This window comes from Sapajus apella, unplaced genomic scaffold, assembly GCF_009761245.1.
Source record: "Sapajus apella isolate SASKATOON/1434 unplaced genomic scaffold, GSC_monkey_1.0 scaffold12, whole genome shotgun sequence".
Taxonomy (NCBI): domain Eukaryota; kingdom Metazoa; phylum Chordata; class Mammalia; order Primates; family Cebidae; genus Sapajus; species Sapajus apella.
This window is the reverse complement of record NW_022436952.1, coordinates 14,287,345-14,302,194: the sequence shown is the minus strand read 5'-3', so window position 1 is coordinate 14,302,194 and position 14,850 is coordinate 14,287,345. Positions and strand designations below refer to the sequence as shown.

Below are 14,850 nucleotides of genomic sequence, written 5' to 3'. Positions count from 1 at the left end.
AGGTGGAGACTGTGGCAAAACAAAGAGGATACACTCAGTTCAAAGGGGGAAGTTTCTTCCCAGCTGCAGCAAATTCTTGCTTCATACAAAAATGCAAGTTGGATCCTAACTTCTGTTTTCCTTTAAATCATCTGTCAGATTTGTCCTTTTCTCTCTTCATCTGTCCTTCAGGATTAGATGCAATCTCTTCTGTGGCCTTCCAGTCTGGGGTTTTACCTTTCTAATTTTTTTTTTTTTTTTTTTTTTTTTTTTTAACACAGTTCTAATACAGAAAGACTTCCCACACTTATCCTTTGCTCAAGAACATAGTATGACAACCTGTGGACCCCCAAATCAGTCCACATTTCTTTACCTAGTGTTTAGTGAACACTTACTATGTCAGGTTCCCCAAATAGGGACTTGTATGAATGGCCACACAAGGGTCTAGCTGTCTCTTACTTTCAATGTCCTGTGTATGTGGGGGTGGGGGTAAAGGAGGGACTAGAGCTCCTACATTTGAAATTTCTCTTCTGCACATGGTCCATTGCAGGCCTGAAGCATCGGGGGTCTTTTTAAATCTGTTCCTCAGCCTCACGCCCAGTCAGTCACCAGGTCCTCTCTAGTCTTCTGAGAAATGATCTCTGTATTTTGGCATTGATGCTCCTCAGGTATAGGCTCTTATCTGACTCTTTTTTTTTTTAAATAGGGTCTCACTCTGTTGCCTAGGCTGGAGTGCAATGGTGTGATCTTGGCTCACTGTAACCTCTGCCTCCCGGGTTCAAGCGATTCTCCCATTTGAGCCTCCCAAGTAGCTGAGATTACAGGCACGCACCACTACACCCAGCTATTTTATTACTATTATTTTTTTTATTTTTAGTAGAGACTGGGTTTTACCATGTTGGCCAGGCTGATCTCGAACTCCTGACCTCAAGTGATTCACCCGCCTCAGCCTCCCAAAGTGCTGGGATTACAGGCGTGAGCCACGGGATCCAGCCTTGACTCTTTCTTGACCATAGCAAGGCCCTCCTTAACTAATCTCCTGGCAGCCACTGTTTTCATCTCCAATCTATCCAGGACACTGGCACCAAAGTTAAATGGCAAATCACTGCATCCTTTCATTTGTGTGTCCTAGACATACAATACAGAACCTGGACTTCAGAAGTGCCCGCCACAAGATAGATTAAAGATGGGCTCGAATTCTTTGTTACTCCTCCCATTGAGAGGTGATGATTAATTTTCTTCCTCTTGAATCTGGGCTGGTCTTAGAGACCTGCTTAACTAATAGGCTGAAATGAAACCAATGTTTTGGGACTTTTGGAGGCTATGTCGCAGGAAGCCCTGCAGCTTCCCTTCAGGGCTCTTGGAACACCTTCTCTCAGGGCCATGAGCTACCACGTAGGTCCAATCAGCCTGAGTCGTCAGACTGTGGGAAAATCCAAGCTATATGGAGAAATGCCTTGAAGAGGCTCTGGCCAACATTCCTTCTGAGCTCCTAGTTGGCAGCTGGGTGCTAGAAGCCATTTTGGAAGTGGATCCCCCAGTTCTCAGCTGACACCATGAGTATAAGAGATGAACTGCCCAGCAGAGCCCTTCCCAGAGTGCTCACTCACAGAATCATGAAGAAAATAAAACGGTTTGTTAAGATTATTCATTTTGGGCTAGCATGTTATACACCAAACCAGAACAGCGCTCAAGAATATTTATTGAGTGAATAAATAATTCATTTTGCAGCAGTGCTCTAATGGTGTCCCTGCCGTATTCAAGAGCTCTCAATGGCTTTCTGTTATCTGAGAAATAAATTCCCTTAGTTGTCATTCAATATCCTCCATAATTCGGCTTCAACCTGCTTTTCAAATCTTATTGCTTGCTCTTCTCAGCATGGATCCATCCTATGCTAAAGTTTGTTTGAGCTATTTCCCAAACACACACATACTTTTCCAGCACCATGTCTTCACTGATATTAACAAATACTGCTTTCTCCATCCTCACTCCTCCTCTTCCATCCTCACTTCAGTGGGTCGACATTCAGTCTGTTCTTTGAGACTTCAGTCAAATGCCTTCTCTGGCTGTCAGCCCTCCTTTTTCCGGCCCAGGTTTATTTGATGCTTTACCTCCTCTTTGATCTCTTACCTAGTTCTTTAAAAAAATTTTTTTTTAGAGACAGGGCCTCACTCTGTTGCTCAGGCTGGAGAACAGTGAGGTCACAGCTCAGTGCAGTCTTGAACTCTGGGGCTCAAGAGACCCTCCCGCTTCAGTCTCCTGAGAAGCTAGGACTACAGGCATGTGCCACCATGCCTGGCTAGTTTATAAATTTTCTGTAGGCATGAAGTTGCCCAGGTTGATTTCGAACTCTGGCCTCAAGAAATCCTCCTGTCTCTGCCTCCGAAATGTTGACATTGCGGGTGTGAGCCACTGCACCCACCCACCAGTTCTTCATTTCTTATCTTCTGTATTGCATTGTAACTTTCTTGTGGGGGTGAGGGGGGAGGAAGTGGGAGGTGCTGGCACATAACAGGGTGTGCAATTTTTTTTTGTGTGTGGCTTACCAGGCATGAACCCCGGCAGAGCTTGACTTGAGATGTACCAGCTCACAGTGTCTTGTGCATTTCGTCTCCCAAGATCGGTGTTCGAGTCCTTAAAGGAAGGAAGATTATTTGGAAGAAGCACAAAGATTATTTGGTGGTGTCAGCTTGGATTTTGAACTGTAACCATGTCACTTACTGTGGGGATTTGGGGAAGATGCTTAAACTCTCTGAGCTTCAGTTTCCTTATTTGGACACTAGAGGCCTTAGATGAGGATGGGTGTAAAGGCCCAACACACTGCTTGGCACATCACAAACCATTAATAAACATCTGCTAAACAGGTACAACAGAAGGGTTGATCCACTTGCTGATGATCAGTTGTTACTTTGTCAACTTTAGGGAATACTCTCTCCCATCAATTAAAAAAAGAGCAAAGGAAAAAGGGAACAAAGAAAAAGAGAGGCATGATGAGGCTCACTAGAGAGGTACCACGTAGCCAATCTCAACTGTATTCATCTGTGTGATCATCAAGTGGCTGCTGAGGTCTCAGTCTTCTCATCTGTAAATTGAGCAGTGGGCATTGGCATCTAAGCTCCCCTCCAGCTCTGACATTCCAAGAGCATTAAAGAAAAAGGATGAATCACCCCCTTCAAAATACCAATATGGGCTGGGCCCTCCCCCTGTGGTCCCCATCCAGCACAGCTAAGAGCTCTTAATACACAGCCCAGCCAGCTTCTTCTTGCAGCTGCCACCAAACTTCAACCCCCTTTCCCAGGGAGTCTCAGAAGCAACACTGATAATGGACCCCTGGACTTCTCCATCTCAACAGGGAACTAGATCAGGTTCCCAGACTCGGGGCCAGAGGACCCTCCATTGAGAGGGCTGGCGTTCCCTCTCAGTTTGGTCATTGGTCCTCAGTTTGCTCTTGTGTGCAGTGTGTGTGTGTGTGTGTGTGTGTGTGTGTGTGTGTGTGTAGCATTGAAAGAGTGGAAGGAAGGAATAAAGGGAAGACTTGCAAATAGGGGGTTGATGAGTGAATTCTCGAAATCATAGTGGGAGGGATAGGTTGGTGGAAACCTTGCCATTCTCTTACAGGATTTGAAAAAGCTGACGTGCATGTATCTCTAATAGTTATAAATCTCCACTCTGGGGAGGCACGCCTCTCCCCCAGCTGCTGCATAAATTCATAGACACAGGTGTGAGAACCGCAGAAGTCACCTGGATCAATTTTCCTCCTTACAGGACATAGGCACTGGGTGACCGAAGAGGACAGTTTTCTCCACTCTATACCCAGAGCCCTCTCCTCCTTTCTGCGTTGATGCTATTATTAGTATTATCGGCATTAATAATAATGGAGAGGTAACCGGCTGTGCATTAGGCAATGCTCCAGGACCAGCACTTCTTCCTTGGCTTCTGGCACTGCCTGGGTCCTGCTGGGTCCTCTCCCGCACCCGCAGCGGCTTCGGGCCTGCTCTCTGGGTCTGTGCATCCGGTGGTCTGTCTGTCGCCGGTCACGTCTGCAGCCCGCGTCCTCCTAGCTCACACCAGCTCCCGCTCTGAAAGCCGAGAAGCTCGCAGGCTGCGGGCGGGTTTTCCAAGTGGGCAGGGGTGGGGAGGAGGAGCGCGGGCGGGCGGGCCCGCGGAGGGAGGAGGGGGCGTCGCGGAGGGGAAGACCTCGCATTGTAATCCAATGACATTGCCAACGTGGGGGTGGGGGCGCTGGCCTCGGCGCGCTCTCCGAGTTTTGGCTGCCCGCCCAGCTGGGAATAACTCTCTTCGCATAATTCGCGTGTTTACCAGGCATGAAAATTCTTGCTTTCGGTCCCCCCCGCCCCACCAAAGCCCCCTCCTCTTCCCCACTCCCCACCACCTCCGCCCCTCGCAAATGAAACTCTGTCTAAAAAAATATTGGCCCGGGGCACAGAAAGTTTTGCATAAATTCATAAGTGATGAATGGCTGATTTTAACGTTATTTGGGTATTTGTCAGAACTTAACAAATATACATGGGGACGGCAGTTCATAAACTTAAACATCTCAATATCCCCTTTCTTCTGGAAATAAATTACGTTTGTTTGCCCGGCTTGGAGTCTTAAGGTAGTCGACATTAGGAATATTTTAAAAGCCATCATCCATCGAGCATGTCTCCCAGGCGCCAGGAAGATTAAATGAAAGAATCATAAGATGGAGGTCTTTAACTTTTAATCCTTTTACAATGAAGCCTCAGATAGTCGCGGGGGCAGGGTGCCCTCTCTGGGGGGAATAATGCCGTTATTCCTCGGCTCTCAGTTAATGAATACCCTAACGTCTGTCCCACGGCTGACGGAGGCAGCGCCGGGGAGGGGGATCGGCTCCGGGGCCAGGCTATTGAAATGAGGAGCCATCGAGGCTGCGTCGGGAGGGAAGAAAGCGCCCGGCTGGAGGGACAGGGCGGGCGGGGCTGGGGGCATTGAGACCGCGCGGGGACCCGGCGCAGGTTTGAAATAATTAGCATAGATTCGCTGGGACTCCGGACTTGGGGGGTTAGGGGGGTGAGGGGGTGGGGTGGGAGGAACGCCGGGAGGGAGGCGCGGGGAGGTGGCAGGGAGGTGGAGAGGGAGCAAAGGAGAGCGACTTTGGAGTCCAAGATAAATAAAGGGAGCGCTGAGCAGTGTCAGGAAGCTGGCCCACGTGGAGCTGAGCGGACGGGCGCCACTGGGGACTGAGGCGGAGGGACGCAATCGAGAGTCAGGCGTAGGTCCCAAGGAATTGGTTTTTTAAGGGGTGGGGTGGGAGTGATGTTTTGCACGTCCCTTTAAGGGGTTACGTGCCTTCTGCCCTTATCTAATCCTAAAGAAAGCGCAAAGATTCCGATTCCGATTTCTCCCTCCTCCCCACCCCTCAAGTGTAGAAAGTGCCCAGAGCGCGGGTATACCTTCTTCCCAAAAGTAGATCCTAGAGGTGGTGATTTTCTCCAGGATTCGGACTCCTTCGAAACCGTGGCCCTCAGTCTTCCTTAGGTGCCCCGAGAGAGGGGAGGCCGGTGTCAAATCTCCCCGATATCCCCAGCACCTCCGGCCGAGGGCCTGGGATTTCGGGGCTCGGACCTGCAAGATCCCAGAGGCAGTGAGCCTTGTTGATTCCAAGGGATTGTCTCAGCTCCCACCTCCGTAGCTTCCGGGCATGCAAAGGGTTAACACGGGCTGGATATTGAGGTGGGGGGTACGAGGCGGGAGGGGTGGCGGGATCTGGGTGGGCGCGCTCTGATCTACCCCCCTCCCCATTCCTCGGGGGTCAAGTTTCAGCGGCACTCCGCCCCCAGGGTAGGTGTGAAAGACACGTGTCCCCATTGTGAAGGGCCTGTCAGGCAGGACAAAGCGGCCGCCCACCCTCCCCCCGCCCCTCGGCCCAGCCTGGGGTCAGCACCAGGGGGCCGGCTGGGTGTCGAGGTCACTACAGGCCCGAGCTTTGGTGACACAGGGGGAAAAGCTAGGAGACTGGGCGGAGGCCACGTGATGTTTAAGTGAGGGGTTAGAGAATATCGCCCCCCGCCCGCCCTCAAAAAACATCAGTCACCTCCGTCATACCACAGGAGGGGAGTCCGAGGGGACGAGCCCCTTCCCTAACGGGATACGAGGCAGAGCAGCATCCACTACACCCCCTCCCACGCCCTCCCACCCCCCATCAATCACCAACACAGAAAATCAGTGTGGAACGTAGTCGGTTTTAGTGGTTTTCTTTAATCCTGTTCTGCACTTCTTTCTCATTTACTACACGGGATATTATAAAGAATAAATAGCAGATACTCTTAATTTACAATGATTAGTCATTCCATTTGTTCTCTATATTTACAATAACTGTAAAATAACATTGAACTCTATAGCTTCTTCGAGGTCCATGGAAAACCAAAACACTTTCCGAAGAATGGAAAATAGCTTTTGAAAAGTCCTCTACAAAAGTTCCCCCGTCTCTTTGTACTTTAAGAAAAAAATAACTTTTCCCCCCTGCTTCGCCATGCGAAGGGCACTGGAATATAAATAGCAGGTTAACATTATTAGCAACAACCAGAATAAGTCTCTCTTTTCTCTGTTCTTTTTTTTCTTTTGCTTACTTTTTTTTTTTTTTAAATACAGTAGAAGCCGGTAACTTTTAACGTATAATACTGACCTTTTAATAAGTAAATTAAAACTGGGACCGTATATACACACACATATACATTCCTACACAGTTAAACAGTGCATTACATGAACCAGAAAGCTAGGTCTCTGTAGCCAAAAAAAAAAAAAAAAAAAAAAAAAAAAAGTTCATTAAAAACCCTCGCTAGAGGGTGGTGGAACTGGTTGGAGGCGGTGCAGGGGGCGTCGGTGGGGATCCATCAAGTGTCCGGATGCGGGCAGGGGGCCCCTGAGTTCTAGCAGGAGCACTTGCACTCGGAAATGATGGGGTACTGGATGGGAATCCAGCCGCAGCGCTGGCCCCCGCGCCGCTGACAGCGCCACCGCAGCACCGTGAGGTGCACGGACTTGGACGGCTTGCACACCATGCCCTCGGGCACGGAGCACGAGCGCTTACTGAAGCAGCTGCCCACCTTCACGTAGCGCGGCCAAAAGCGGTTGCCCAGGTCGTTCCACGCGTACAGCACGGGGCAGAAGGTCTGCGACCACAGCCACATCTGTAACTTCCTCCGCAGCTTCTTGCTCAGGCGCTGCTTCTTGCCCTGGGCCAAGCCCTCGGAGAACTCCAGCCCTTTGATCTCGCTCGGCATGGCCCCCGACGGCCGCTGCCGCAGCAGCTGGTCCAGCTCCGCCAGGTCCTCCGCGCCCCCAGCCGCACCCCCGCCCCCGCCGGGCCGGTCCTCGGGGGGCGAGGTGGCCATGAAGCCCGGGTCGTAGTGGCCCCCGAGCAGCGAGCGCAGCAGCGTCTCGTTCAGATCCTTCTCCTTGGGGTCAAAGATAGGGTCTGGGTGTTCGATGAGGTCCACCAGGGGCAGGTTGTCGCTGGGCGCCGGGCGGATGTGGAGATAGTGCTGGCCGCCGGCCGGTGTCGCCCGCAGCCCCAGGACCACCACCAGGGCGTAGAGGGTGACCCCCAGGCTGGGGCAGCGCTCCATGCCTCCGGCGCGCGCCCGGGGCTGCTGATTCGTCCCGCGTCCCCGGAGGAGAGCACGCTGAGCCCGCGGCGCCGCCGCGCTCCCCAGTCTCTCCGGAGGCGGCTCACCCGAGGCTGGGGAGGCGCAGGGCCGGCAGCATGAGCCGCCGGGAGAGCCCTTCGCGCAGCGCCGGCTCCCACCGGGGCGGAAGAAAGGCACACAAGTTGGCCGCAACTCCTCTCCCGGGTCTACTGGGGAAGGCGGCCGCGGCGGGGCATCCGAAATTACTCCAGGGCGACCGCGGGGCGCGGGGGACGCCGGCTCCTCGCTGCCTTCCCGGGCCCGCGGCGGCGCAGGGCGCGTGGACGAGCCGCTCTCCCCTCCTCCTCCTCTCGCTGCTCCTCGTTCCGCCGCTCTGTGCAGCGCCGCTGGCCGAGCGGGTCCTAGGGGCACTTCCCTCCGCCTGCTCCGGGCTCCGCGGCCGGCTCTGCCCGGCGGACTCCAGCGGCGGCGGCGGCGGCGTCCGCGCACGTTGGCACCGGTTTGTCTGTCTCGCAGGATCCAAGCCTTTAAATTTCCTGCACTTTCAGCTCCATCACCATGGAAACCACTGACTCTCTCGGCGTTGCCCCCTCCCCCTTCTTCCCCCCAAACAACAACCCCACCCCCCACTTCTCCACCCCCGAGGAGCTGGAGCGGCACAGGCTCCGGGGGAAGCCGCCCGTACTCGCCGCGGAGGCGGCGGCGGCGGCTTCGGCAGCGCCCAGGGCTGTGCCCCGCCGGACCCAGATGCCCCGGGAAGCCGACAGTCCGGCTGCCCGCCGGAGCTCACAGGCGGCGGCGGCGGCGGCGGCGGCGGCAGCGGCGGTGGCGGCGGCGGTGGCGCTTGGCAGGTCTCCGCGCAATTTTCTCTCTCCCCCACCACCCACCCCCCTTCTCCTCCTGCAAAATGCACCGCCCCCCTCCTTTCTCCTGGAGCAATGCAACTGGGGCTCTAGGCGCCCCGCCAGGGCCAGTCCTGGGGAAAGCTCGCGGCAGCGCTGGAGCGGGGCTGGAGGGTGCAGAGCCGGTGTTGGGGGGGGGCGGTGCTCGAGGTGGGGCTGGAGGGCTTCTCACTAGCTGGGTGCTTTGCACTGGGAGGGGAGCAGCGGGGAAGTGCTGGGGGTTCCTTCCTTGGTGCAGTTCGGAGCAAGAAATTTCTCCATGTGCATGGAGCGTTTTTCCCGGTCGCGTCTCGCCTTCCTCTCTCCCGGGCTCTTGATCTAAGTCCCCTCCCCCCAACACACACACACACACACACACACACACACACACACACACAGACACTCACACACACAGCCCCTACCCCACTCCCCCCCCACTACCCCACTCCCCTTTGCACTGGGGAGTCCCAGATCCGCAGCGTTGCGCAGCGTGATGTCATTCCTAGGTAGCACTCCTGCCTGTCTGGCCCTCGGGCCCACGAGGGGGGTCCGCTCCTCACCATCCTCCTCCTCCTTGGCCGGGTCCTGCACCCTGAGTGGCCTAGCCTCCGGGGCACGTCTGGCTCGCCTGCTGCTCCCCTCGCCTGGCCGGCTCCGCGCGGCCGCCGCTCGGCTCCCTGGGGGCGGCCCGCCCTCTGCTGGCCCGCTGCGAACCCTGCACCTGGCGCTGGCGGGGGCGGCGGCCGTGCGAGGTGGGTCGGCTGCTGCTCGCTCTGCCCGGTTCAGCTTCTGCTTCTGTGTCCGTGTCACTTTGTGTCTGCGTCTGCTGACGGGGCCGTTTTGGGTCTGGCTATTTTCCCGAAGCCCTCCAGGCCCCCAGTGTAAACAGACTTCCTGAGATTCCTCCTCAAACCCCTCAAATTTCACAAGAATGCATGCTGCACCTTCTGCCTCCAGTAAATCGGTCTCAGTGGGTGCGAGTGGGGACCGGAAACTTGAAAGATAAACTGACAGCAGAGGTGCCTGAGTCTGGGCTGGGGTCCAGCCTGATATAACTTGGACAAGTCATTTTCCTTACTTTTCGCATTAGTGTCGTAACTGTTAATACATTTCTCTTCCAGCCCTACCTTTCTGTGATTTCAAATAAACCTACATGATGCTTTCTCTTTCAGAAGCAGTTTCCCTTTGATGGGAGATGGGCACTGAAGTGACACCTCCTGTTAATTTCCCTTGGACGAGGAACTCTATCTAAGCTTTAAAATGCAAACTCAAGTTTTCTTTGTGGTGAATGTGATTGGGATCTGGAAAAAGCTGGAGAAGAGACACTTGGAGTGAATGACTCAAGTATTCGCCAGTCTTCCACGGAGTGGGAGTTAAGAGGTCCCATTGTGACAGTCTAAATCACTCAACTTTCTTTCCCCAAAGATCTGGTTTTTCCTTTCAACCTGCCCCACCCCAACTCCCAAAGTTTATCATCTGTCTAAGGAAGAAAACACTTTGTTGCATACTACGGTCTTTCTGCAAAACCTCTATTAAAAGGGGTGGGCAGTTTCAGCTGAAAGCGTTTCCTTCCATTTTAAAGTCTAGACAACGAATTAGACTATCAATGGACTGCTCAAAAGGAGGTCTTGCTTTGATGGATACTGGAGATAAAAACAGCTCATTGGTTATTTGAATGGGGTTGACTTTGAAATAATGTGTGATTAGAACCTGGTACAGGCCAGGCACAGTGGCTCACGCCTGTAACTTCCCAGCACTTTGGGAAGCTGAGGTAGGCAGATCACTTGAGGTCAGGAGTTCGAGACCAGCCTGGCCAACATAGTGAAACCCTGTCTCTACTAAAAATACAAAAAAAAAATTAGCTGGGTGTGGTAGCAGGCACCTGTAATTTCAGCTACTTGGGAGGCTGAATCATGGGAATCACTTGAACCCGGGAGGTAAAGGTTGCAGTGAGTTGAAATTGCATCACTGTACTCCAGTCTGGGCTGGGCGACAGAGTGAGACTCTGTCCCCACTTCTCTCCAACCCCCCCAAAAGAACCTGGCACATAGAGAGCTCCTAAGCATCTCTTTCTTTTTGATGCACCTTATGGGGATTCAGCACCAGTTTGTTTTCTTAGGAAGATTACATGTTCCAGAGCAATTTTGTCACTGCTGTGAATTAAGAAAAGTGTTCAGGGGATTTGAAGGGCTAAACTCTAGCTCAACCCTCCTGAGATGGTAGGTTCCAATTCATGACATTATATTGTGCTGGTTTCTGTTCTATCAATCTCCGTCTCCTCTCCTTCAAATGATCTATTTTTGTTTGAAGACCAACCCAGATCCTTTATTTAGGCTGAGTAGATTTAACTGAACAGTGAAAAAGGTCCCTCAGGAACCAGAAACAAACCATGCTTGAGAACAGATGGGGTGACCTGTTTATGGAGTGTCTACTGGGTGAAGACCATTGGGAAAAATACGAAGAAGAAGGATTTCACAGTCAGTCTCCATCCTGCAAGACTTCTGCAGTACAGTTAGGGGAGATACGAGAAGCACAAGAAGAAAATATTAAAAGGGCGTCGGAAAAATTTATAATTTATAATTTATAATTTATGGGAACATAACTGTGTGGACCAGTGTTTCGTAACCTTTTCTTTTTAAAATCCATGTCTCCTTTTGATAAATATAACAATATCATGCTCGTGTTTGAATGTTGTGTAAAGTTTTAAAATACATTATTATAACCAAAAGGAAGTCCAAGCAATTGTAATATTAGCTATACTGTTTTCAAACCATATGTACCCCTCTTCACTGTGAAGTTCTGAAATGCCACATTTGGGAAGCTTGCAACCCCTGACTCTGCGCCACGTTGGAGTAGCCTATGTGCTTAGGTACTGAGTAAACCTAGGAATGTTGGTATCAGAGACTAAGCAGTACTAAGACCTTAATGGGGCTGGGTGTGGTGGCTCACGCTTGTAATCCCAGCACTTTGGGAAGCTGAGGTGGGTGAATCACGAGGTCAGAAGTTCGAGACCAGCCTGGCCAACATGGTGAAACCCTGCCTCTACTAAAAATACAAAAATTTAGCTGGGTGTGGTGGCGGGTGCCTGTAATCCTAGCTACTGGGGAGGCTGAGGCAGGAGGATTGCTTGAACCCGGGAGGTGGAGGTTGCATTGAGCTGAGATCGCACCACTACACTCCCTCCTGGGCGACAGTGCGGGACTCTGTCACAAACAAACAAACACTTTAATGGTAAAGCTAAGTTTTAGCTGAGCTTGATGAGGAAGGATGTATTTGTCTGAGTTTGGAGAGGAGATTTGAGATGTAGGATATAAATCTGCATAAAGAAGGGAACCACATTTGTATGAGGGACAGCCAGAAAACCTGGGGATATGGGAGGTGGAGGAAGAAATGTCCCAGACAGGGAAGCTCCACGACTTTTGGATCAGGTGGATTTAAGTTGGAATTCCGGTCATGCCCCTCACTGGCTGTGTTACCTTTTTAACACAGTCATTTTAATTACTCTGTTTCCATTTTCTTATCTGTAAGGATGGGATGATATCTCTCAGAATCATGCCATATAAAAGAGGTAAAGAATGCCTAGCCTAGCATGGTGCCTGGGGCAGAGCCTATATTGGGCAATGGTCTTTCAACACCGGCTACTTCTTCAGAGAACTCTACTGCCCTCAGTGGACCAGTCATCTCAGGTTTGAGCAGAAGAGCGTTGAAGCATGCGGATGCTGTTGAAATAAACTCCAACACCTTTGGGCCTGCTTTCTGTCCACGCCATCTGTGCAACTGGGGCGCTGCCAGACTTCAGGAGTTTGAGGGAGGGACTGGAGTTTCTTGGGAGACTCCGTAGCCAACCCATTTTGATGCTTCTGTGGTTCTGTTGAAGAGGGAGCTTGACAAACGGGACAAAGAGGGCTGTATTTCTTCCAAAGGAAGCTGTGCGTGGAAGATGGGCCAGTGGATGTACGGCTATCAGCTTGACTCTCGCTGTGGGCGGTGTTTGGACTTTCGTGAGGATTGGTTGGGACTTAGGCCTCAAGAGGCTGCACAGGATGAGTCTAATGAACAACATGAATGGAGGCCCATCCCTGGGTAGCCCCATCTCGGGTTTCTGTCCCTGCAAAATTCTCTAGGCAAGGCAAACACAAGCACTCCTTTAAACAGTCGCTGGGGCAACTCCAGGTCAAAGGCAAGATGAGCCTGAGGGTGCTTTTGTGTATCTTCTCTTACTTCTATCACGATTCTAAGAACAGTTTCACAGTCTTCTTGCTTCTTTGGCCCTGGAAACAGAGCTAAGGCAGCTATAAGTGATGCCTAAAGGGCATGGGGCTTGAGGTCAGAAAACTTGCAAGCTACCAGCTGTGTGACCTTGGGCGAGACACTCTACCTTTCAAGGACCACGGGACATCGTAATAGAGAAGGCATGAGAACTCCTGTCTTTTTTTTTTTTTTTTTTTTTGAGATGGAGTCTAGCACTGTTGCCCGGGCTGGAATTTAGTGGCGCAACCTGGGCTTACTGCAACCTCCACCTCCTGGGTTCAAACAATTCTCTGGCCGAGTAGCTGAGATTACAGGCGCCCACTACCATGCCCAGCTAATTTTTGCATTTTTTTTTTTTTTTAGTAGAGATGGGGTTTCACTATGTTGGCCAGACTGGTCTTAAACTCCTGACTTCGTGATCCACCTGCCTCGGCCTCCCAAAGTGCTGGAATTATAGGCGTGAGCCACTGCGCCAGGCCGAGAACTGCCATCGTTTACATCTTGTGTCATCCCAGGCATGTAAAAATCTCTGCCTTCTGTTTCTGACCTTCTCTTGGGTCCCATAAATGTAGAATCGGATGGGCTTTCTCTTAGTGAGACCCCAAAATGGCATTCTTGGGCTTGACCTAACTTAGCAAAGTGAGAACAAGTCAGCTGTGAGGCTTGCCACATATCTCTCCTGACTGCCGGAAGGAGGTGACGGTAGAGGTGGCTCTGAGGTCAGAGAGTGGCGAACTCCAGGTAGCCTCCTGGGTGCTGGGGAGCCCTGGCCAGTTCAGAACTCACTGAGGGTGGAAGGAACCCAATTCAGTTTCATGGGGCATTATAGCTGTGTGTGTGTGTTCCATTGGTGATTAGATTCTAGTGAGAAGAGTGGAATTGAAACTGAAATGGGCATGCTATAGGCAAAAGAGGGAAAATAGCAGAGAAAGAGGAGGGAGAGAGTGGGAAATAGCTCTAAAATGTGGCCTGGGGTGGGAACATGGGTGAATAAATGTGAAATGCATTTCTCAAAATAGAGACAAAGTTTAAGACCAAAGGAGGAAAGGAGCTTCAGCTAGCTTGTTCCAGCCCCGACAGCCCCTTCCTTTCCTCAGTCTGGCTCCTGCTCCGCTTGTAGCCCCCTCCCCATCTGGCTCCACACTGGGGAAGGGGAGACGTCTCTGGAGCCCGGTGGCTCATTCATCTCCTGATAAACTGTTTATCTGAGTTTTAACGAGGGCGCCTCTCTCCAGCCCTGGAGACAGAAGCCTCGGCATGTTTAGCCTGCCCTGATGTGGGGGGCCTTAGGGTGGGTGGGGGCGACGCCAGCAGGCATATCTTCTCCCCTTTCCTGCCCTCAGCTCTCCTGGGCTTCACGTTGCGTTTCCTTGACTGAAGTCTGGGTCTAGGATGGACCCAACATTTTCCTATGGAAAAGAAATCTTTGTACAGTTTCTCTCTCCAGCCACTGCTTTACACACACACACACACACACACACACCTATGCAGACACACACATTCTCTTTTACCATTTGTGATCCAATATTTCAAAAGGGAAATGAATGGCATACTATAGATACAGCATTGCTAGTGTGGGACAAGAACCTCCAAAATGTTGGAGGGGAACGCTATGATGTGGAAAGATAACTGTCATCAAATACAAACTCAAACTAAATGCTGTAGGTCTTGCTTCCGACTCCCCACAGGCACACACTTTTCAGATACAGATGCAGTTATTGAAGAGCCCCGATACATATGTCGTTAAACACACAAGTGCATATGCACACACATGCATATACACACATACCACATACAGTCATGCACTGCTCCCCAACAACACACCACACATACCACACACACACCACTCACACATATACACACACATACACCCACACACCACACTACACATACATCACACACACACACCACACAAAACCCCCACACACCATACACTACGCACACACATCACATACCACACACACACACACATCCCACCACACACCACACACACCACACCACACATACATCACATACACACACCACACACCACACATGCACGCCACACACACACACACCACACACACACCACACACACACCACATACACACACCACACCACACACACAT

The 14,850-nt window shown here is 51.7% G+C and overlaps 1 protein-coding gene across 1 annotated transcript; it reads right to left on the bottom strand.

Moving 5' to 3' along the window:
• Positions 1-6,199: 6,199 nt before the first annotated feature.
• NOG (noggin) lies at positions 6,200-8,198 on the bottom strand. The gene has a single exon (XM_032280103.1). The coding sequence runs from the start codon at positions 7,587-7,589 to the stop codon at positions 6,891-6,893; it is 699 nt and encodes a 232-aa protein (XP_032135994.1). The 5' UTR covers positions 7,590-8,198; the 3' UTR covers positions 6,200-6,890.
• Positions 8,199-14,850: the final 6,652 nt, after the last annotated feature.

Bases quoted from the DNA above. Each gene is read 5' to 3' on its own strand.
- NOG (XM_032280103.1), bottom strand. From the start codon at position 7,589: ATGGAGCGCTGCCCCAGCCTGGGGGTCACCCTCTACGCCCTGGTGGTG.